This window comes from Watersipora subatra, chromosome 4 (genome assembly GCF_963576615.1).
Source record: "Watersipora subatra chromosome 4, tzWatSuba1.1, whole genome shotgun sequence".
NCBI lineage: Eukaryota > Metazoa > Bryozoa > Gymnolaemata > Cheilostomatida > Watersiporidae > Watersipora > Watersipora subatra.
Window position 1 is genome coordinate 16,913,949 of NC_088711.1, and position 26,146 is coordinate 16,940,094.

The 26,146-nt window shown below is 35.1% G+C and overlaps 1 protein-coding gene across 1 annotated transcript; it reads right to left on the reverse strand.

Moving 5' to 3' along the window:
* Positions 1-371: 371 nt before the first annotated feature.
* Positions 372-26,059, reverse strand: LOC137394658 (MFS-type transporter SLC18B1-like). The gene is made up of 11 exons (XM_068081415.1): positions 25,860-26,059; positions 25,611-25,706; positions 23,209-23,454; positions 20,870-20,938; positions 12,520-12,607; positions 11,070-11,218; positions 10,543-10,641; positions 8,143-8,243; positions 5,566-5,664; positions 1,777-1,857; positions 372-580 (listed from the first exon to the last, which is right to left on the reverse strand). Exons 3-11 carry the CDS (start codon positions 23,377-23,379, stop codon positions 382-384), a joined length of 1,056 nt encoding a protein of 351 aa, XP_067937516.1. The 5' UTR covers positions 23,380-23,454; positions 25,611-25,706; positions 25,860-26,059; the 3' UTR covers positions 372-381.
* Between the last annotated feature and the right edge of the window lie 87 nt (positions 26,060-26,146).

Genomic DNA, 26,146 nt, shown 5'->3' on the forward strand with positions numbered 1-26,146 from the left:
TGTGTGTAGCTCTTGCATAACTCTACCTCATAACGTAAAACCAATTTTACATTTCCTTAAATGTACATACATATATAATATATATGTACATATATATTATATATATATATATTATATATATATAATATATATATATATAATATATATATATATATATATTCATACATGTACATATAATGTACATACGATTGTTAGCAATATTTTTCATCTACTGCATCTTACCCCAGGTTACTTCAGAATTATAAAACCTGAATCTTAAGTTAGTGTTCACTTGAAAGCAATTCTCTTAACACTGCAATAAAGTTATGTTTTTAAATAATACTTTTTGTAGCCTCTCCATTGACAGTAAAAATAAGGAAAAACAATACCTAATTCATTTGTTCATAGCAATAATGGAAGTGTCTCATCATCTTCATCTGCCAGAGTATTTTTTGCTCCAAGTTTCACCAGGCATTTATAAGTTTGTACGAAAACAACTATGAAAACTACAAAGAAGCAAGCCAGTGCATACGCTGTCATCGTCCAACCAAAGCTGACGTATTCAGTCATGATCCCGGAGTAAGTTGGGCCAATGAAGTCCCTGCAATGTAACCACAACTTATGATCCATTTGAACCGGCCTGTAGATGATGACTGTATATTTACACAGGAAAACTATTATGAACTCAAATTTTAACCTTTCAGAATGAAATGAGCTTTGCTGCACAAACACATTTAAGCATTGCAGGTGGAATAACAAGGACAACTCTGAAAGGTTTCTGGCCTCTAAAGAGGTGGGAAATACTTTCTGGCTCCCAAAAATTTGTGGTAGATTAACATATGTTATAAATATAAAATTTATTACTAGCATAATTATGGATGCATTGGTACCATACGCCAAAGAAACAAAGTTTGCTACATTCCACTGTCTATTGATATAAAAGCTTATCTACCACTCTGCATTATTCACTGCCTTGAGTGCTTTTAGATCTGGCTACTTATTTTCATACATGCCTGTGTTATACAAAAAAACTATCAACTTAAGTATTTGAAACAATCCAGCGAATTTGGCAGATTTTATAAGAACCTTGTTTTACTTCCATTTTTATGCAACCATTCTAACAGCTAGTTTGATGAAACTCTGCCAACTATGTTCTTTTCATTTCATATAATTTCTGATGATTACAATTAGAAGCATATATGAATCGCTTCGTAAATAGCCTACCACAGCCAAACTGTTCCATCTTTTCTTGGTTTCATACATAATATTCCTATTTCTCTGGGTGAAAACTGTAACTGTTGTAAGGACATTTTGAACGGAGTACACATATTAATCCATAGCAAAGCTTAATATCACTTGAGTTTTTGTTCTGTCTTTATCAAACTTAGTCAAATATTACCACAAACCACATCTTCTGTTCTTAGCTATACTAGAAATATTATATCAACATTTTTTTTTCAAGTTTTTGCTTTATAGATTTATAGAAAGCATTGTGAGGTCAGCAGTGAGAACCTTTAGTCAGCAGCATTTGACTGAACCATTGTATGAAGGGTAAGGCAAGAGAGACAAATTAACAAGTGATTTTCAAATGAATCAAAAGATAAGTTATCACTGTATAGTTAGTAAAATTATTTTCACACCTCATTGGTTAGACAGCGCCTGCATCTGGTTTCTTTCATTGCGTTTGCTAGATTGTACAGTCATAGAGTTAACAAGAATAAACTCTAATAGAAGAGCTTTAATCACCATAACAGACATAAAACAATATTAATTACATGTGGTGTCTATGAGACTCACCCCAAGGCATATGCACTCGACCAGAATGCAGATAACAGGGCTTTGGATGATTTGTCTAAACACACTTTCTTTCCAGTTTCGCTGTCAAAATTCAGTGGGATGCGATTACAATAGAGACAATAATAACAGAGATGTTAGTGAGTGAGAGTGTATTAACTTTTGTGCCAATAGAAACTGAGTACATAGATAAAAGAGAATGAGCTAGAAGAAAAGGCTGGTATATCAATACAGATACCATCAAGATCGGTCCAAGAAGCAGCGGCTAAGATTCATTAGCTCAATACTAACAACTCCCAAATGTCACTGTGAAACAGTTGACTGCCAAATAATTTAATGTGCTAGTATTGAATGATACCTGCATTATACCAATAACAGTCAATGTAATGGGAGCTAATTTTAAGCTACAAACAGTAGGCTGACTATGGAGTTGTGTTCTCTCACAAAATTTGAACAAAAACAATGCAGTAGCAAATAAGATATACGAGAATTCGTATTTTTAAGAAACTGTACATATTTAATACTTCTTTAAACTATTTTTTTTAGAAGAGATGATGTCAGAAAAATAAGCGTGCTAAAGGAACATGTTTGAAGAAAAATATATTGGGTAAGCAAAACTATTTTTATCAACTTGAAAGTAATTTTTTGGTTGGAAGTACTTTGCGACCTAAATTTGTTTGAAAGATTTCATCATATAGTATTATTTAAACCAGACTTTTAAGCTGTCTGATTTCACTTTTATACTTCAAAAAATTTGTCTGTGGTTCTACTTTTTGCATTATTACAAACAAGTTACTTTTGAGACTTATTAGCACAAGGTTTCAGATTTCAATGAGTCCAGTTTGAATTATAACTGTATGAAACGTTGTTCATGGAGTATTTCCTCAATTCCTTGCCAAATTACAAAAGATAATATGCGACAAAAAGCCCACAGAATGTAGGAAACTGGATAATGAGCAAATCTCAAACAATATAGCTTATCATAAAGAACACGATTATTATTGGTGGAGCAGCAATACAGAGTGAAAAGTCAACACTGTCTAGAGTCGGTACTAACATAGCCATGGCTCTCACTCCCAAATATAACTGGCAGTGAGAATAACATTTAGCGTTTGAGCAACTACTGCTAACTCGGTATACAAGTAAAGTAACAACTTGAAAATGTCGGTCACAAAGTTCTGTATAGCACAGTTTTCCGATGCTATATGAAGCCTTTTTGATTGATATTTTTCATTTATAACTTTTCCCCAATGTATATATAAAGTTCAATTTTGGACTAAGTAATCAATGTTTAATACAGTATATCGTGCAAAAATGCACCATATATAATGTTACAATATACCCCATAGGCGAGGGGCATCGTACTAGCTGCATTCTTTGGAAAACAAGGTGCTATGCCTCTGCATTATTTAGTTGACTATTTTTACTCAAAGTTGAATTTAAAACATGTGTGGCTGTTATTTGGTGTATTATACGTTTAAATAAACAGTTCTTCTAGTAGTCAAATATTACAAAATTGAAATTTATGGCAATGCGCCCCCTTTTTCTTTATCAATTTTCCTATGAGAAAGATGTTAGTCTGAGGTGGTGATATGACCTTAGGGGTGCACATATAGCATCGGGTAAATGTAGTTGATACTACTAACAATGTTAAGGATGACGCAAAACATTGCAACTTTATTTGCTTCAAAGTTTTATTGAACCTAAAATGCTGAACTTTGCGTGGTTTTCTATGTAAACTTTTTATGATATCAACAATACAGAAAAGAGTCGCGTTATTTGATCTACCAAATAATAGTCACTATTAGAACAATGCTGACTGTCGAGAAATACAGTAAAATTTGTAATTTGGTAACAATATTGAGAATATATAACATAAAAAGTTCACTACATTCATGTAGAACGATTCCAATCACTTTTAGGGCCAAATCATCAAACTTATAGATCAAATAACTATATAAATAAACAGAAATTAATGCTTTACCTTTTTGCATGTGATCAACGCTTGTAAACATAATTGAAACACATTTCAAAGCTTTATAGCTTATCAAGAGTTTTCTCATCTACAATTATTTATTCAATTATTTATTTAATTATGTTTTAAATCTAGTGCGCTATATACTTTTCAAAGGAGCTGCTGAATCACCATTGTCCAACTCACAGTGAGCAGACAACTCTTTAGTGAAGCCAATACAAGTTATAATGCTATGAAGCACCACATACAGTAGGCTTATGTGTAACTTGGGATGTAATTGTTAGTTAAAAAGATTAATATAAACCTGTTGCAAGATGAGAGGCAGCAAGAGAAATGGTTATGAATCACATTTTATACGGATATATATTTTGTTGAGAACAACTTCGGCTCAGTGAAAAGGTTTGCTGCCATGCATATAAACTACAGTTGCGTTGATATCATCAACAGCCTATGTTGGTTGGCAATAACTCGCAGTTTCTCATGTTACGATTATGTTAAATTGTTTCTTTTAATAGCAACCACCCGATTAAAGATTTTCATATCAACTCTGAATATAGAATAAATTTATTAAACAGTAGATGCGCCTATATAGCACAAACCTCCTATTATGTACATAAATTCCAATTTACATAAAAAAATTATCTAAGGTTTTGCTGAGTATTACATAAAGAATTTAAGATAACGGAAACTGTCAAGTCTGTTCAAGTTCTCAACATTGATTTGAATAACAAAACTCTCAGAACTAGCCTTGAAATATTGTTTTGTCTCCTGCCTCACTTGGAGAATAAAAAGATATAAAGTGAATAAAAATGTAATTATTATGTTTATTTTGATTCTCTATTATACCTATTAGTACCCTGGCAGGATAGTGTGCCGTAAGAGATCGTCATGTGTGCTGATAAAGTACAGAGAATAAGTAGTTGCACAAATATTCAGAAATACCATAAAGTGGTTGATTAGTGCAGGTGTTAAAGTGTCAGCCTACCAAACTGAATGTCACGAATTGGGAGTTTCGTTGAAAGTGATGTTTTATCTTAACCTCTAATGCTGACTTTGAGCAGACAGACGGACAGCTTGACACAGCTCTTATTATAGTAAAAAAAATATTTTTGTTATTTTATGTTACACACAAACAACTTTTTTATTTGCGGCATAGATCTCGCTATGAAGACAAAAAGTGAATAAATCAATTTAAATTGACATTGAAAGTGTGCGCTCCCGTTAACTTAACGTTAACTTAACTTAACGTTAAATCACTGTAACCATAGACCCTGCACACATATTAAAAGTAATAATCAATAGGAAAAAGTTTTTGATATAAATCAATAATACAAATTACTGTACAGTCAGTAAATTAAAAAGTTGAGATTAGTTTTTCAAGTGCCAGAGGGGTAAGTTTGGAAAGATTTCGGAATGGATTAGGAATTTTAGATGTATTTTAATGCTCGAATAACATAAACTTCCTATAATGTAAAAGTTTTCGAAACAAATTATTTACATTGTAAAATCAATTATTTTCTATACTTTCAAGATTCAATAAACAAGCAGCATAAATATTTTCTAAGACTCTGTGGTTCATGTCTAAAGAATGAGCTGGCCATTTTTATGTCTACAAAAATGCACAGTGGCTGTTGACTAACTTAGGCTTATAGTTTTTTAAAATTCTTTTTAAAAATTTCAGTGTGTCTACTTGTTTTGGATAGGTTGTTGGATTTAATTTAAAGAGCAGATGTCCAAGCACGGCTAAAGTCTATACTTTTGTTGGCGCCGTTGAAGTTTACCTAACAAAGGATGAAGAATATCCGACCAGTACTTACTCAGTACTGCTGAAACCCAGAAGGTCCAAGGATGACACCAGCTCCAGTGCGATACCGAGCCCCATGAATGCAAGACATAGCAAGACTAGCCAGAGAGGCCTACAACAGTTAAAAATGTGTTCCATAGTTAATCCAAAATTTCCTGACAAAAATCTCTGTAGCGGTCTAAAAAGTGCAGATGCTTTTAATTGAGGATAATTATCTAAGTCTCCAAGCATAAGAATGTGTATTAATTTTGCCAATTGGGCTACAAAAGCGATTTTATGTAGGCCATTCATTCGCATGACCGCACTGATACTGAAATGTACAATGGTCGTAATGTTAACATTTGGTTAGAATTTTCCAATTTTCCAAAAAGAGTTCAATTAAATCATGCTGATGTACAACAGATGAAAACTGAGATATTCAATTTAAAATTGCTTTCTACAGTTTCGATTCAGATTGAGTTCATATTTTTAACTAAATTAAAAAGATAAATTACTAAAATTCTTGACGCTAGTTTTACATTGACAGAACAATAGTATAAACTTTTATTATCAATTTGTAAAAGAATCAACAATAATCTCATTACTTTTTGAGAAGTCAGACTAAGTGATATAAGCCTGTAAAGCTTGAGAAGTCAAACTAAGTGATATAAGCCTGTAAAGCTTGAGAAGTCAGACTAAGTGATATAAGCCTGTAAAGCTTGAGAAGTCAAACTAAGTGATATAAGCCTGTAAAGCTTGAGAAGTCCAACTAAGTGATATAAGCCTGTAAAGCTTGAGAAGTCAGACTAAGTGATATAAGCCTGTAAAACTTGAGAAGTCAGACTAAGTGATATAAGCCTGTAAAGCTTGAGAAGTCAGACTAAGTGATATAAGCCTGTAAAGCTTGAGAAGTCCAACTAAGTGATATAAGCCTGTAAAGCTTGAGAAGTCAGACTAAGTGATATAAGCCTGTAAAGCTTGAGAAGTCAGACTAAGTGATATAAGCCTGTAAAGCTTGAGAAGTCAAACTAAGTGATATAAGCCTGTAAAGCTTGAGAAGTCAGACTAAGTGATATAAGCCTGTAAAGCTTGAGAAGTCAAACTAAGTGATATAAGCCTGTAAAGCTTGAGAAGTCAAACTAAGTGATATAAGCCTGTAAAGCTTGAGAAGTCAGACTAAGTGATATAAGCCTGTAAAGCTTGAGAAGTCAGACTAAGTGATATAAGCCTGTAAAGCTTGAGAAGTCAGACTAAGTGATATAAGCCTGTAAAGCTTGAGAAGTCAAACTAAGTGATATAAGCCTGTAAAGCTTGAGAAGTCAGACTAAGTGATATAAGCCTGTAAAGCTTGAGAAGTCAGACTAAGTGATATAAGCCTGTAAAGCTTGAGAAGTCAAACTAAGTGATATAAGCCTGTAAAGCTTGAGAAGTCAGACTAAGTGATATAAGCCTGTAAAGCTTGAGAAGTCAGACTAAGTGATATAAGCCTGTAAAGCTTGAGAAGTCAAACTAAGTGATATAAGCCTGTAAAGCTTGAGAAGTCAAACTAAGTGATATAAGCCTGTAAAGCTTGAGAAGTCAGACTAAGTGATATAAGCCTGTAAAGCTGGCTGTAGTGAACTTATTAAACTATCTATAGTTTCTATGAATAAATCTCAAAGTTTGTTTGTCTTTTGTTGGTTTGTTGATCTGTCGTTGCTATGTCCGGTTATAGCAATTAAAATCAAGGAATGGAAAATTGTTTCGCACCTGATTTGAACTCACATTCAAATCGCAAGTCAACAAAGAATCGCGCTTAACTACTCGACTGAGTCATTCTTATTATTCTCAAGCATTTTATCATTATCGCAATAACACAATAAATATGTAATTTATTATTATTAATCAATATCTCATTTTGCATTTATTTTTCTTTTAAAAGTTTTAAAAACCAGTTCAAATCAATAACTTGTTTTTCAATTTGTACTTTTTGCAATGTGTCGTTTCAATTTTGAATGTGCCGTTACACTCCTGTTTCCGGTTTTTTTCTAATGTCTATGTCTGTTCACTCAGAGAAAGTATTACGCAAAGATACTCCGATATTTCATTTTTACATTGGTACCAGTATCGAGAGATACCAGTATAATAATTGTCGTATTCAATGTTTTGATTAATCGGTTCTGCTGCAACGGTAACCATTTCATACACAGACTTCTACGTACTCATTGCTATTATTAATTCAAAAGTAATTCAGGATTTTTATTTTGTTTTCTCAGTTCGTATTAATTGTATTAGTACCAAATCACTTTTCATTGTAATCATTGTACCAAAACAGACTTTATTTAGCCATTATTTGCTAATTATTTCACACTTAGACACCTTTACCATTGTTTTATTTTTTCTTTGCAAAGACTTTTTTATTACCCAAGCATTCAGTAGTATATTCATATAATTTCGGAATGCATAGTCTCATCTACATGTAGGTTTGTTTATCAAACTTACATAGTTCACTAATTGACATACATTCAGTATTAATACATCCTTTTTGCAATAAAATGTCAGGCAACAGCAGTATATCATGGCAGCACACACAACTCACGGAATATTACATGCAAGCTGATCTGAGACATACCTTGTAAATCCTGTGAAAAGTGGACAAGGTCCCAAGAAAAGAAAAGCAACGGTGTTTATGACAAATCCACACATCATAACAAACAATGGGGTCAGCCAGCTCTAAATAAAAAAGTTAAGTAAAGTTATTAAATTCATTCGAAACATGGAAACTCTGTATTAGTGGAGCCCTTTCCTAGTACTAACAGACAATTGACAGCTTTAATGCAAGCTTACTACATGGTAGCTTGTACATGTAGCTCCTGGCTTAAAGGTTGACTTGCAACAAAATTTACACTACAGTTTTTTGATAGCAAAAGATTCACCAAAAGATGTCTTACTCTGATGTGTTGCAGGTTCAAAATATGTGGAAAGTGATTACAAGCTCTTAAAAGCTCAAAAACGAACAGTTAATTGCATTCATCACAAAAATGGCCGTAGGCTGGAATACCTCTTAAAACGGCTCAAATTTGATGTAGTTGAACATGATGTGCTTCTGTTTACACTTTCATGCAACCTCATTCGTCGAAATATTTTCACAAATAAACTTCCCGCATTCAATAAAACCAAGTATATTGTCTTTACGCGTCTATTTCATCATCATTGTAATACTATCACATTGAGCACTGATATCTAAAAAACCTAGCATAAAAATCAGTTTAATTTTTTAACCTTAACTCGCGGGGTGCATATCAGTCTTTGATAAACGTGAGGAGCCTGTTTGTCACCTGTGATGGTCGAAAACCGCTGCAAAAATTGTTCGCGCCATTTGGCAGGAAATATGGGTCACATGATCAGATTATGACTAGATGATTAGACCAGGCTGAAATGAAAGCGTAAAGTAGCGAGCATCTATATTTGATACGGGCTTTCTGGTAGAACCCAAAGTGTTTGTCGTAAACTAGGGCTTTAAAGCATTTTATATTGAGCCATTCATTGACCTTTCATTTCACGTGATAACATCCCCTGTCAAAACAGTAACCACACCACGTTGAGTTGAATACATCATCAGAATAAGGGATTCCAACCTACGGCCGTTTTTTGTTAAATGTTTGTTTTTGAGCTTTTAAGACCTCGTAATCACATAACCACATATTTTGCACCTACAATGCAGCAGAGTAAAACATGATGAATCTTTTGATACCAAATAACTGTAGTGTGAATTTTGTTGCAAGTCAACCTTTAAGTTTCGTAAAAGATTACATGAGCCTTTAGTAAGCTAAGTCCATTTAAGCTAAATTCAAAGTTTATGCTATTTTACCTAGCGCCACAAAAGTATAGTGTACCAAATGAGTTGCAGTCAAGTTTCTTTCACATCACTGTTAGCCACTACATCTGTCTTGAAGGTAAGAATTCCATTCAGTACTGTACAGAATCACGTTAGATTAATTACAGATCGTAACCACTGAATGTATATTTGTTGCATTGTGAGCATAGGCAGCGAATTACAACAATTACTGTAAAATCCTAATTGAACACCACCTCTATTTGAACACCACCTCTATTTGAACACCACCTCTATTTGAACACCACCTCTGATGTAAAAAAAGAGCCTCTGAGCCTTAAAAAGACTGGTGACCATATTTAGTCACACCCTGAAGTTGATTTACTGGTTACAGTACATCCCAGGAACCAAATACCTTTGATATAAACCAGTCATTAGAATCTTCATTGTTTGCTGCTTTCATCAAAACCAAAACATTGGAATCTGATGATCGAGAAGTGAACAGTTTTAACTGTACAACTTCATCCACGTAGTCACCTAGCAAAACTCCTAGCATGCAGTGATGTAGTGCTACCCTAACTCTACCTAACTGAGTTATGGTTAGAAAATTTGTGTGTTTTTTAAGTATAACTATAGTTTGGGTTAAAAAATTTTAAACTTTGCCAAATCTCAAGATATACTATAGCTCTATTTCATTGATTCAAGTACACTAAAGTCATTATAGTCGACATTCAATGGCCATTCAATATAAAAGCAGCATACAATAGTTGCTTGTCTTTCTCAGGGCTCTTGGCAACACTATATTCCCAAATTTATATTATTTTCTCAACTTATTTATTACTACAGATGTGCTCGTTTTTCATATCATATACATGATTTTAAAGCCCTGTAGGCTTTGGCGGCCGGGGCTTTGCCCCAGACTCCACTGGGAGGCTTCCAGCATCCTCCAGCTGTTCCAACCGCCATTACGTGGCGGCGGAGTCGCGTTGCAACCTTTGGTCGCCTACATCCACTTAGCTCAACTTTACAGTTATGGTTAAAAAAAGGTTAGCCCTACATCACTGCTAGCATGCTATGATAGCTGAACCAAACAGGTTGTAGTATTCTTTCAAAGCAAATTCTCAGCAGTTGCCATGTTACACTGACACAGACACTCTATTTCTAACCAATTAGAATTAGACTGAGATATAAACCTACCAGCTTATCCAGGGCTATTGCTATGATTGGTGAGCCGATTGTAAAAGTGACAGACACCAACAAAAATGTCAGAGCACTGATCTCTTGTTTCAACCCATACTGAAACAATCACAGAAAGGATCATAAGATTTTACATAAATCATGGAATATCATCAATTCCATTGTTAGGATTTATAATGGTTCAACACACAATTATCCATGTGCATCAACACGAACATATCAATCAACGGCTGCCTCTTTAACAGTTATTTTCAAAGTATCATTCCTCTACCAACAGCTTTTTATACTACATTATAGAAATAAGGTAACAGTAAGCATAGATAATATAGAGCATTTGTTACAAACACTTCAGATGTACAACAATAAACATGTATTTTTTTCAACACACAGTTACCACCGAAAAAGCCTCTGTTCTCACCACTACTTATTGAGTATTAGCTCCATATACTAGCTAATAACTCTAAGTGCTAAAATGACAATTGAAATTTGACCGCAAGCATGTAAAAAAGAAGAACGAAAGTTTTCACCTCCTCCCGAAGTTCTGGTTCCAGAATTGGTTCAATACTTGACCATAGTGTTCCCAAGAAGGCAGTCAGTGATAGCGCTGCTATTACATTTTTATGAAACAGAATCTTCCTTACAGACACTGAATTTTCATTCTCGGTATGCGCAGGATCTGCAAGGGAGATTCATATCAACTAATGACAGTTATAGTAACTACAAGTATGTAACAATGTAACAAGTAACGATGTGTCCAACACTCAAACAGCTAAAAGAGCTTCCATTTTATCTGCATCCTGCTTGTGAGTAGCTAGTGCTTTTACAATATAATTTTGGTCACTAAAATCTATTTGTTAGTAATGGATGTAGGCTTGCAACTTAAGCTTTATAATTACTAAATCTATCTATATATATATAAATCTAAGCATTTGTCTTTTTGTTAAACCCTGTGCCCAGTTATAGCATTTAAAATCTAGACATGAACAATCTGCACAACACTGGATTTGATCTTGGGGCCTCCAGATCTTAAGGCGGCAAATTTAACGGAATACAATAAATTCTTTGGAAACATAGTCATTTATTGGTCAAGATACTCCCACTTAAAACACTTGCTTGGGATTAATAACTACCGCTGTTGATTGTTACGCATAACGATTGTTAAGCTGACCCAAAACGCAGGTAATGTTTTAGTCAAGATTTTAGTAGATCTAGCCTTCCAGGTAAGTTACTCAAATTCATTAGGTAATTATTCTTTTACTCGCGCTATGCCAAGTATTTGGTTAGTCTTTACTATAATAAGAGCCGTGTCCGCCCGTCTGAACCCATTCTAAAAAAGTTAGAAAAAACTCCCTCTCACAGGGATCGAAGGGGGGAAGTTGACTATGGGAAGTTTTTGTACTTAAACAAAAGGAAACAATTATATGCGTGCGATGAGCCAATAAAAGTATGTTAACAGCCTATCATGAGCGTAGTTTCGCTTTGCAACAACTTATTTTTATTGCAATTTACTGTTAGCTGTGGCCGGTCATGCTAGACATATTACAGTTCCGAAATTTTACACATTTTTGATCTTTGGACTTTGGGTGATTTTATTGAACATTAGTACTTTTAAGAGTTATTATTGATATTTTATTATTAATAATAATGCCGTAAACTGCAATAATATTGATAAATTGTCTGACTTGGACATTCTAACGGTCTTTTGAATGATGGCCAAAAAGTTTTTGTACTCATTCTACAACGCATTTGTGGTGGTTTTCATGGCATCAGCTTATGCAAAAGTTCATAATGATTGATTTAATATCAAAATACTTTTTTATAGACCATGTGATTCAAAAGCCATAAACGCCACCTCCAATTGACCTCCAATTGACTGCCACTATAGAAGAAGGGTTGAAAAATAGAGTGCCATGGTGTTTAATTAGAGATTTTACAGTATCTCCTGGTATAATTAACTATATTATAACCAAAACTTACCATTTTTTGGGAAAATCAACCAGGCAATAATTCCCACGAGCACCATAATTGCTCCAACAGTGGCAAATATAGCAGCAAATCCTCCAAGCTAAAAATAGTGATGTGGTATGTAGAGCTTATCTTACGGTCATATGGGCGCGTATTAATATGATAGAAAACTATAAAAATGAAGTCATAAGATAATCAAACTATGCCATTATATAACTTTGATTGATTATTGAACTTAGCTAGAATTTTGAGATGCCCTCGAAAAATTCTAAAATTTATTACAATTAGCTAGTAAATAAAGGAACAATTAAGAATCAAACTGCAGAACAGATTTACAACATTTACGTCCTGTCGGGAAACCCGGAGGACAGGAAATGTGCTGGCAATATACAATAGATAAAGCAAATATCTTATAGGCAACTATCAAATGCAAGCAACCACAGCCGTAAGGGTGAGTTTTGGTACAAGGAAACGCAAATGATCCTCAAATTGTTGGACAATACAGCTCAGCCAGCTATGAATACCTATGATCAGCTTGCCTAATCTATCTTGATTTATGTGGGTTAGGAGTGGACCTCTGCAAAAAAGAGTTGTCTGGGCTGGTTGTGCACATCAAAATTTCTCTCCATGATAGAGAGTCTCAAAATGTGTACTACATAATCAATTATTATCACATCGCAAACACTACATTACTTATCAATCACACTAGCGCAAAGCAGAAGAACATAGACATGTTCATGAGAGTTTATGGCAACATAATGATTTCTATACTAGAACAAAATACCAAAGAGTTGAAAGACTACATTAAAACAGCTTGCCAGGATGCCTTTCAAGAACTTAAAAAGCAGCTTCGTGAATGTTGACCACTGCACGTCAAGCAGGTATCCCTCAAGTAATCAATCTCTACACCGCATAGCATCTGATTGTACTCTTACACATGCATGTACATCATGAGCAGCATGATGCCGTCAGTAATGAACAAAATTTATCTTCACTATCATATGCCAGAGGCACCGGTTCTGCGAACTTGTATGTCAGATATCTAGAATTGACCAGATCATAAAAGACGAATGTAATGATGCAATCATGGAATTAGATGAGCCTCATATCATATCATATCATATCATATCATATCATATCATATCATATCATATCATATCATATCATATCATGAAGCGAGGTAAGAGAGCTAGCTGCAAGTAATGTGAATAATGGTGGCTCAAAACATAATCCTTTGAGATCAGTTATCAAAAACAAAGTGATGAACAACCTGGTTGATCTTTTTGGCTAACTGAAGGAGAAGCAAAAAGATCACACATACCATATACTTTTTATAAGGTATGTCAGCAGTCAAAGCCACCAAGCATCAGTTATTATCTGCTCTTGATTGAATAAACACTTTAGAACACAAAGTACAGGTGTTATCGAATGAAAACGCCTGCCTTAAAACTGAAATGAAGCAAATTAAATCTTACCACAAACAATCCTAATTATCCTATTACACACCTACAACTGTTACAGTAGTGCAAGTATCAGAAGCTATGGAGACACACCTACAACTGTTACAGTAGAGCAAGCATCAGAAGCTATGGAGACGCACCTACAACTGTTACAGTAGTGCAAGTATCAGAAGCTATGGAGACACACCTACAACTGTTACAGTAGTGCAAGTATCAGAAGCTATGGAGACACACCTACAACTGCTACAGTAGTGCAAGTATCAGAAGCTATGGAGACGCACCTACAACTGTTACAGTAGTGCAAGCATCAGAATCTATGGAGACACACCTACAACTGTTACAGTAGTGCAAGTATCAGAAGCTATGGAGACACACCTACAACTGTTACAGTAGAGCAAGCATCAGAAGCTATGGAGACACACCTACAACTGTTACAGTAGTGCAAGTATCAGAAGCTATGGAGACATACCTACAACTGTTACAGTAGTGCAAGTATCAGAAGCTATGGAGACACACCTACAACTGTTATAGTAGTGCAAGTATCAGAAGCTATGGAGACACACCTACAACTGTTACAGTAGTGCAAGTATCAGAAGCTATGGAGACACACCTACAACTGTTATAGTAGTGCAAGCATCAGAAGCTATGGAGACACACCTACAACTGTTACAGTAGAGCAAGCATCAGAAGCTATGAAGACACACCTACAACTGTTACAGTAGTGCAAGTATCAGAAGCTATGGAGACACACCTACAACTGTTACAGTAGTACAAGCATCAGAAGCTATGGAGACACACCTACAACTGTTACAGTAGTGCAAGTATCAGAAGCTATGGAGACACACCTACAACTGTTACAGTAGTGCAAGTATCAGAAGCTATGGAGACACACCTACAACTGTTAAAGTAGTGCAAGCATCAGAAGCTATGGAGACACACCTACAACTGTTACAGTAGTGCAAGCATCAGAAGCTATGGAGACACGCCTACAACTGTTACAGTAGTGCAAGCATCAGAAACTATGGAGACACACCTACAACTGTTACAGTAGTGCAAGTATCAGAAGCTATGGAGACACACCATCAACTGTTACAGTAGTGCAAGCATCAGAATCTATGGAGACACACCTACAACTGTTACAGTAATGCAAGTATCAGAAGCTATGGAGACACACCTACAACTGTTACAGTAGTGCAAGTATCAGAAGCTATGGAGACACACCTACAACTGTTACAGTAGAGCAAGTATCAGAAGCTATGGAGACACACCTACAACTGTTACAGTAGTGCAAGTATCAGAAGCTATGGAGACACACCTACAACTGTTACAGTAGTGCAAGCATCAGAAGCTATGGAGACACACCTACAACTGTTACAGTAGTGCAAGCATCAGAAGCTATGGAGACACACCTACAACTGTTACAGTAGTACAAGCATCAGAAGCTATGGAGACGCACCTACAACTGTTACAGTAGTGCAAGCATCAGAAGCTATGGAGACACACCTACAACTGTTACAGTAGTGCAAGTATCAGAAGCTATGGAGACACACCTACAACTGTTACAGTAGTGCAAGCATCAGAAGCTATGGAGACACACCTACAACTGTTACAGTAGAGCAAGTATCAGAAGCTATGGAGACACACCTACAACTGTTACAGTAGTGCAAGCATCAGAAGCTATGGAGACACACCTACAACTGTTACAGTAGAGCAAGTATCAGAAGCTATGGAGACACACCTACAACTGTTACAGTAGTGCAAGTATCAGAAGCTATGGAGACACACCTACAACTGTTACAGTAGTGCAAGCATCAGAAACTATGGAGACACACCTACAACTGTTACAGTAGTGCAAGTATCAGAAGCTATGGAGACACACCATCAACTGTTACAGTAGTGCAAGTATCAGAAGCTATGGAGACACACCTACAACTGTTACAGTAGTGCAAGCATCAGAAACTATGGAGACACACCTACAACTGTTACAGTAGTGCAAGTATCAGAAGCTATGGAGACACACCATCAACTGTTACAGTAGTGCAAGTATCAGAAGCTATGGAGACACACCATCAACTGTTACAGTAGTGCAAGTATCAGAAGCTATGGAGACACACCTACAACTGTTACAGTAGTGCAAGTATCAGAAGCTATGGAGACACACCTACAACTGTTACAGTAGTGCAAGTATCAGAAGCTATGGAGACACACCTACAACTGTTACAGTAGTGCAAGTATCAGAAGCTATGGAGACACACCTACAACTGTTACAGTAGTGCAAGTATCAGAAGCTATGGAGACACACCTACAACTGTTACAGTAGTGCAAGTATCAGAAGCTATGGAGACACACTTACAACTGTTACAGTAGTGCAAGTATCAGAAGCTATGGAGACACACCTACAACTGTTACAGTAGTGCAAGTATCAGAAGCTATGGAGACACACCTACAACTGTTACAGTAGTGCAAGTATCAGAATCTATGGAGACACACCTACAACTGTTACAGTAGTGCAAGTATCAGAAGCTATGGAGACACACCTACAACTGTTACAGTAGTGCAAGCATCAGAAGCTATGGAGACACACTTACAACTGCTACAGTAGAGCAAGTATCAGAAGCTATGGAGACACACCTACAACTGTTACAGTAGTGCAAGCATCAGAAGCTATGGAGACACACCTACAACTGTTACAGTAGTGCAAGTATCAGAAGCTATGGAGACACACCTACAACTGTTACAGTAGTGCAAGTATCAGAAGCTATGGAGACACACCTACAACTGTTACAGTAGAGCAAGTATCAGAAGCTATGGAGACACACCTACAACTGTTACAGTAGTGCAAGTATCAGAAGCTATGGAGACACACCTACAACTGTTACAGTAGTGCAAGTATCAGAAGCTATGGAGACACACTTACAACTGTTACAGTAGTGCAAGTATCAGAAGCTATGGAGACACACCTACAACTGTTACAGTAGTGCAAGTATCAGAAGCTATGGAGACACACCTACAACTGTTACAGTAGTGCAAGCATCAGAAGCTATGGAGACACACCTTCAACTGTTACAGTAGTGCAAGTATCAGAAGCTATGGAGACACACCTACAACTGTTACAGTAGTGCAAGTATCAGAAGCTATGGAGACACACCTACAACTGTTACAGTAGAGCAAGTATCAGAAGCTATGGAGACACACCTACAACTGTTACAGTAGTGCAAGTATCAGAAGCTATGGAGACACACCTACAACTGTTACAGTAGTGCAAGTATCAGAAGCTATGGAGACACACCTACAACTGTTACAGTAGTGCAAGTATCAGAAGCTATGGAGACACACCTTCAACTGTTACAGTAGTGCAAGCATCAGAAGCTATGGAGACACACCTACAACTGTTACAGTAGTGCAAGCATCAGAAGCTATGGAGACACACCTACAACTGTTACAGTAGTGCAAGCATCAGAAGCTATGGAGACGCACCTACAACTGTTACAGTAGTGCAAGTATCAGAAGCTATGGAGACACACCTACAACTGTTACAGTAGTGCAAGTATCAGAAGCTATGGAGACATACCTACAACTGTTACAGTAGTGCAAGCATCAGAAGCTATGGAGACACACCTACAACTGTTACAGTAGTGCAAGCATCAGAAGCTATGGAGACACACCTACAACTGTTACAGTAGTGCAAGTATCAGAAGCTATGGAGACACACCTACAACTGTTACAGTAGTGCAAGTATCAGAAGCTATGGAGACATACCTACAACTGTTACAGTAGTGCAAGCATCAGAAGCTATGGAGACGCACCTACAACTGTTACAGTAGTGCAAGCATCAGAAGCTATGGAGACGCACCTACAACTGTTACAGTAGTGCAAGTATCAGAAGCTATGGAGACACACCTACAACTGTTACAGTAGTGCAAGTATCAGAAGCTATGGAAATGGTTCTTTAAAATCAACATTTGCAAATGTTGCCTAAGAACTGAGTAGCTCTACTTTTGAACCCTGAAGAAAAATTACTATTGAAGTAGAACAGAATAAAAATATATGTAGTCATTTCTGTGGAGAAGGATGATGATATACATGTAGTAGTAAGTGATGATGATGTCAGAAGCCCTGTAGGAGGATTAAATAAAAACAACAATAGAGAAGGTTAGCAGAAATAGCACTGGCTGCTACGAGAAGTTATGTATCCAATTTAGGGAGGAAGGAATGGTGGATATCGCTTAAAAGGGTGGTTAACAGATTTTTTTAGTAAGTCAAACGTTAGGAAGCCAATCTCACAGTCAAAAGCTAAAATCATGGGAGTAATTAAAGGAATGCCACTATTCTTTAAAATTGATTGTGTCAAGGAAGATCTTAAATGTGGAAAATATTACGATACTTAAGTTTTTAAAATCTTCAGAGTGAGAAAACCAACAAGAGCTATCAAGGTAGTATTTAATGCACCCAAATGCCTACAAAAACCTATTAAGGATAAAATGAGAACAAATGATTTGCCTTTTATTGTTGAAGAATATACTTGTAACGAGCTTTCTGTCACTAGACGCTACAACTGTCACTGTGTTAAACATATTGCTTCCTCCAGTCCAAATGATAGGAATTGTTACAACTGAGAGACATTGCACCATGGTGATGTATGCACATACGTTCCTCAATGTGTATATTGTAATAGAGTGTCTTCCATTGAATGTCAGATTTTCAAAAAATTGCAAAATTTTGTTGCTTCAAGATTTAAGCTAACTCTATCAAATCTCCATCTGGTCTGGTCGTGCGTGATGAGGTAACGATTACAACGAAAACAATTTCAGCTGTAACAATGTTTCTATTTATACTCTGGCATCTGGGTTCATTCAAAATGTCAGGTCACTCAATGGGATAAGTTTAATGAGCTACAGCAACTATCAAAGAGTTATAATGTTATGATGCTACCAAATCATGGCTCAATGTAGCAACTGGACATATTTGTTTTGATGGATTTTATTTACATACTTGTCATAAAGCTAGTAAACAAATTGGTGGGGTGTTGCAATTTACACTCTAAAGCTTGAGTGAATACTCAAATAAATGTATCAGCTTTGTGGTTACTTTTAAATCAGTTAAGTCATACATAAATTATATGCTCAGTTCTCTCCCACCCTCCAGGCCTTAAAAACCCCAAAAAGGATCCAAATGTTGACTATATCATCTCAAAAGTTTTAAAAAATCTCAAGAAATCGCCAAAATCTAAGTTAGTTATAGTTGGTAATTTTAATGATCATGTGGACATAGACATGAAACATATATGATCATGCGAACATAGACATGAAACATATATGATCATGGACGAACCCTGCAAAATTGTAGTCCCCAAAGAAACATTTTGGGCCCTTTGTTATAAAATGCTTGTGTGCATGATGATGATCTCAAGGCAAATGGAAAACATTAAGTATGCTAATGACACTCCCTTGTACGACACTGTAAAACAGTATGGAGTGTCGGTCCCTGAATCAACCAAAACTAAATCAATGTTATCATTTAACTGCAGAAACCTACTATAGCACGTGACAGATTATGCATCACTTTGGTGTAAACAGACCTCCATGACTCTCCAAGATCGGAGTCCTCCTAGGAAGCATTTAGGGTCCTTTGTTATAAAAACGCTTTTATGCATGGCCTCGAGCCAAGTGTCAAACATATGACAGAATATGCGTCACTTTGGTGTAAACAGACCTCCATGACTCTGAATATTGCCAAGTCACAGACTATCAAATTTACCACCAAGAAAACTGTATGCAGCCCTTCTATCACCATAAAAAAGATTAACATAAAAATACTGCCAGTGTCAAGTTTCTGGGCATACAAATAGACAATCATTTACGGTTCTCCGGCCATGGCAACTTTTTTATCTCAAAAACTAGACCAAAATCTGATGTTCTAATTCAGGTCAAAAAGATGGATGTAAAAAAAATGCCTATCATTCTTTTACCAGAATCGTATATTGTCCATTTTGTCTTTTGCTCCTCCAAGCTAGTACACATATTCGTTTGTACCAGATTTCACTGAATTAGAACGCTTTCAAAAATTATGCTTTAGGATTAAGCTACCTGATATGGACAATTACAATCAGCGTCTATTTGCCCTTAAAGTTGAGGAGCTAAATGTGTTCTTAGACATTTGCTGTCTAAAATACTCAAATCGTATCTCCAATCTGCCTGACCATCCATTACATTCCTACTTCTCCAGACAATCCAGTACACCTTATTCCATCTATCTCTAATCCCATTAATGTAATGAGGGCCTTAAGAGATTTTTACTACTAGAATTGCTACCCATAAAAGATAGATGAAATATTTATAGGTAAATCCCCAAAATTGTTATTGATGCTTCAAAGGCAGGGCTAGCGAAACAAGGCAAATGTTGAAGACATCTCAATAATTTGATTAAAGAAGGATTTTTATGGAGTAGCTGTTTTGCATGGTGAGAAAATTTGTATTCAGGTAATAAGTAGGAAAACAGTTTTCCTTTTTAGTAAAATAATAGTATCTGTTACCTTTTACATTTTTTAGTTACTAGTTTTATCTAAAGTAAACTCAGTTACAGTGTATTGAAAGTATTGACATCAGCAAGCAGGTTGAATGAAAGTATTGACATCAGCAAGCAGGTTGAGCGTATAAAGTAACTAGCTGCATTTTTATCTTTCAGGCATTCACAGACTATGTTTCCTTATGCAAACTGAAACTACACAAACTAGAAATCATGCTTTTTAAGAAAATCGTCCAAAGTAGTAGTTGCATTATGAATACTGAAAACCTGAGGAAGATGGTTTCCATGTTCTGGGTTTGTTTTTATGATAATACAAATGCATCAAAAATAACAAAAACTTATAAGAATATATAATATGTTTGTGTTTAATGTTCTACCTTGAAAAGTCCACTTCCGACTGCTGGGCCGATCAAATATCCAAAGCCAATAGCAGTTTGAGCATAACCCTGCAAAATATAAACTAACAAGATGTAATTAAGAGTGCTTTGGGATCCATTGCATAATTTTTTGGGAAACACATAAAAATATTTTCTTTTGTTTTTAGAAGTTATAAGGCTCCATAGGCTAAAAAAATATGTATTTGAAAAAATATTAGGAAGAAAGTAAACTTTTAGTACTTGCGCAACAAATTTGTTTCGTGCGATGCATTCATCAGATGCGGTTGGACTAAAAAATGTATATATATATACGTATATATATACACGTATATATATATATACGTATATATATACGTTTACGTATATATATATACGTTTACATATATATATATATATATATATATATATATATATATATACGTTTACGTATATATATATATATATATATATATATATATATATATATATATATATATATATATATACATACACGTATATATATATACATGTACTTATACACATATATATATATGTATATATACATATATATATATATATATATGTATGTATATGTATATATATGTATATATATACATATATATATACACGTATATATCTATTTATATGTATATATATGTATATATATGTACATATATATACATATATGTACATATATATACATATATATATATATATATATATATATATATATATACATATATATATATACGTATATATATGTATATATATACATGTATATATATACGTGTATATATATATATATATGTATATATATATATGTATATATATACATATATATACATATATATATATATGTATATATATGTAATGTACCTCATACAACATGAAAGGAATTTATAATGGCTTTGTTATCAAGATTTGGGAATTGACTCTACATAGAATTATATATGAATATTATTTACTGTTCTGGTCTTCGCCCTTTAAAATCACCCTTCTTTTTCTCGAGTACATTGACCCAGTGCTGAGAAAATTCTCAGGTTCATTTGTGCTCATAATTGTAACATAGACAGAGTTACCATCAATCTATGATCTCAGAGTTATCCTTTATACACATTGGTGTAATCAACAATGCAATTTCTCTATTGAAAAGAGCCTGGGGTGCCCCAGGGTGCCCCAGGGTTGTAAAAGATAAAATCTTTTAGCATTCTTTGATGACAGCTATACTATGGCAAGTGGTCAGCTATCGTAGCCTGAAAACCTTAAATAGTGACAAAAATTTGAGGCCATGTTCTTTAAAGATGCATGATAGAGGTGTGGGTATGCCCAATAGCAATGAAACCGCTATGACTAAGTGCTCACAGACAATTGTGCAGCCAAATCATCGAAAGCTACCACAATTCTTTCCCGATCCATTGTTTTTTTGACATCATCACCCTGTTTGCATTTGCGCTCGTCCACGAAAAAGCCGCCATCTTTGTAGAAAACGATCATCATTCTCTTGATTAATAGTATTTTTCGATGTTGTTTTGATACTAAAATAAAAAATTTGCAAACAAAAGCATTGTTTGCAATAATTAATTGCAGAAGCTTCGTGTTTTTAACGATAAAAGTTGTCTATAAAGATGGCAGACAACGATAAAATGAGGTCACAAAAAACTAATGATTGTTAACTTAATACAATCGCAATTTGAAAGCTAGATTGAACCACAAACATAAAATTTATGTTAATGGGATTTCAAAGCTAAACCTGTTTTGCATGCAACCACTAGGTAAAACCTGCTTAGTGTATGCTATATGTGGTCCCTCATTTGAAATTATGTGCTTATATACTTGTACATGTCTATGTAGTCTTGTATTTAGATAGAATTGATTCAAATTTAAATGCCTATATTGAGGGTATTAATGGCCAAGCCATAACAGAATGACAAAGATTGTAGTGCATAGCTACGACATGACACAGTGTGGTATGGCACTGCATGGAAAGGCAAGTTTTAGATCATGGTATGGCACAGGGCTATGGCAGAATGTGGCATGAAGAATGAAGACGCATGATACACCATATCGGGGTATGACATGATTTGGGAGAACGTGGTGTGGCACAACACTAAATGGCAGGTCGGGCTATAGTATAAAACAGAATGACGTGACAGTGCATGGTATAACACAAAATGATATGACAGAGCATAATATGATATGGTGAAGTTTAGTACGGTACAGGATAATAATACGTACAAAGGTGTGACAGCATGACATGGCAGAATACGCTGTCAGAGCATGATATAGCAGGTCATAGAATGAACTATGTCATGTGGTGGAACGTGGCAAGAGCAAAGATTTTCAGATGCAAATATACTTACTAGAACTGTTGTGGTGTTGTCTGTAAATGTTACGGTGAGGGAAGTCATAGCACTGATTAGGATGGCACCAGCCCCAAGAGACTGAAAGATTCTCAACAGGATTTCTAGACAGAGATACAATGAGTCTACAGTCTCATCTGATGCGTCTGGAAGGGGAAGGTACTCGAGCATTCCAAATGCTATTGTGAAGCTTCCAGTAACAACCAATCCAGTAATGAGTAGTGTTTTTAGAGGTACATAAGACGCCTGAGAATAGTAAAACAATATATAAACCTGACAGTAAAGTGTAGGTCTATAGATATCCAATTTTCTGAACAAATATCTGTAGACTGACTTTTGCATAACATTCAAATGTTCTGACATTTGATGAAAAATACATTGGATTCATTGAGTTTGTTGTTTGTACTTCAAGCACATGACTTACACGTTTTTGAGAATGAGCCAAAATAGATGTATTTTTATGACCTCATACAAAATAGGTTAGCTTAATTATAAAATACCCATAATTCTTTGCAAAATACAACAAATACATTGTACAAAAAAAGTTAAGCAAACTTATCTTATTACATATTTTCTTACGGGTGTTATAAAATAGTATTCAACAGGGTGCATGAGCCGACCTCTCACCTTCATGAAAGTGAGAGGGTTGAATAGGCACCCTGGCAGTACAAGTACACCGGCTGTCTCAAAGGTATACCGGCTGTCTCAAAGGTATACCGCCTGTCTCAAAGGTATATCACCTGTCTCAAAGGTATACCGGCTGTCTCAAAGGTATATTGTGTGACTTAATTCACTTAAATTTGCTGTCTAGTTGAACATTCCTTTTATAAACAGCCTGATTCAAACCACACACTCCTATTTCACTGTGTTTCCATGATGTGCATGATTCGTAAATTTGAGCCAATCCGCAAGTTATCCGCATCATGAAAACGGCATAAATTTGCAAGCTAAGCTAACAATAGATACCCTTCATATAACAATAGATACCCTTCATATAACAATAGATACTCTTCATATAATAATAGACACTTTTTATATAACAATAGATACTCTTTATATAACAATAGATACCCTTCATATAACAATAGATACTCTTCATATAACAATACATACTCTTCATATAATAATAGTTACTCTTCATATAACAATAGATACTCTTCATATAACAATAGATACTCTTTATATAACAATAGATACTCTTCATATAACAATAGATACTCTTCATATAAATATAGATACTCTTTATATAACAATAGATACTCTTTATATAACAATAGATATTTCATTATATAACAATAGATACTTTATATATAACACTAGATACTTTATTAATGCAAGTTTGGCTTTACATTTAGATCTTTATAGAACTTTATATACAGCCCTAGTATTTTGTTTTGTGCTTTATTTTAAATTAAATAAATACAATTTATTTCATAAGAATAGTTGCTCCAACATACAACAGGTTTATCATCCAAAGGCGATATGAGAATGAGTTAAATTTTCATGGTGAGAGCTAGCTACTAAAATAGACAAATGTGAAATTACATATTTTATTTATCAATTAAGCTAATATACTGTGCCAATAATACAAAAAGAATACATTTGTAGTAGTTGTAATTATGCATACTATGATCATACTATGGTACCTTCATAATTGTATAGTCTAGTCACTAGCCAAAGCAGAAAAAGTAAAACGAATTGATGTGATTATTTACCTTGCATGAGTAATGTGCACATATACTGTTTTTAAAACATTATGTTGTGGCTAAAAAATGGCAACTAATGACAATGTTGTTGCTTGGTAATAGTCATTGTCAACAACATTATTTTAAGAAAAACATTTGTTTTATTTGGTAAATTTTCTAATTAATAAATTAAATTGTAATTTTTATGATAAATATTAATCAGACTGATGCAAGAAATAATGTGAACTCAAAAAAGCTTTGCAGATCAAATAGATAGACAGAGAACGTCAGCTCAAATAAAGAATTTATGACACTCGAATAAGAGAAGAACGTGATATCCTGTCTTATTGTGATGCTGATACAGGTGTAAAGGAGGGTCATCACTGGTATCAGTAATAGTCACCTGCTCTTGATATTTACACGCGTCAAGAATATGATAAACTTGTTTGCTAAAAAATGTCACATTTAAGGCATCCATTTCGCTGCAGTCATACCTACTAATTCACCAAATAAGCTAACGACAGTACAGCAACAATGTACTGATAATTTGGAGAGAATATTTTACAATACTTTTTTTTAACCCCCTCCATTAAACATTAAATATTTTTCAGTTAAGAGTGTATGCTATTGATTTTTTTCACTCCACTCCTCTGTCTTGTCATCCTTTCTTTTCCACCCCTTTTCTTCCATCTTCAAAAACTAAAACCATTCACTTACCAGTTTTCCGTAGAAAGGGCATACGATGAGCTGCGTAAGAGGAAGAAGGCCAATAATCCATCCTGTTATGTTTGATTCAAAGTTGTGGCTCTCATCCTGCCATACAAAGAATTGTGCAGGAACTAGTTAAATACAGATGAAGCAATCTTGTGGTGTTTATACCAGTTAGATATATCCTCGCTATTGATACAAACTACATCGTAAAAGAGCGTTCTGTTATATTAAAAAGCCCTGTCAAAGTTCACTTACCAAGCTCGGAAGAAAAGGCGCCGGTAAAGAAGCGATGACATTGGATAAAAACTGTGAGATTAGGCACACCAGTAAAATAATCCTCTCCTTTTTTGTCCAGACCCGTTTAGTGGGCTCGGAAGCAGCAGCTCCCTCATCCTTCGTTATATCTTCACGATATGATGACACCAAAGAATCAGCACAAATACGGGTGCTGCTCGTCAGCGTCATATCTAAGACTGGCAAGTGAAGGCAAAAGCTTTTGATGACTGTAATAGCCAGCCTATGCCTTTCTAATTAACAGTTGA

Bases quoted from the DNA above. Each gene is read 5' to 3' on its own strand.
- LOC137394658 (XM_068081415.1), bottom strand. From the start codon at position 23,379: ATGCTCGAGTACCTTCCCCTTCCAGACGCATCAGATGAGACTGTAGAC. The intron at 20,939-23,208 runs GTAAGTATATTT...TATATTTTGCAG, and splicing joins ACAACACCACAACAGTTCTA to GGTTATGCTCAAACTGCTAT. The intron at 10,642-11,069 runs GTGAAAACTTTC...TGATTGTTTCAG, and splicing joins AACCAGAACTTCGGGAGGAG to TATGGGTTGAAACAAGAGAT.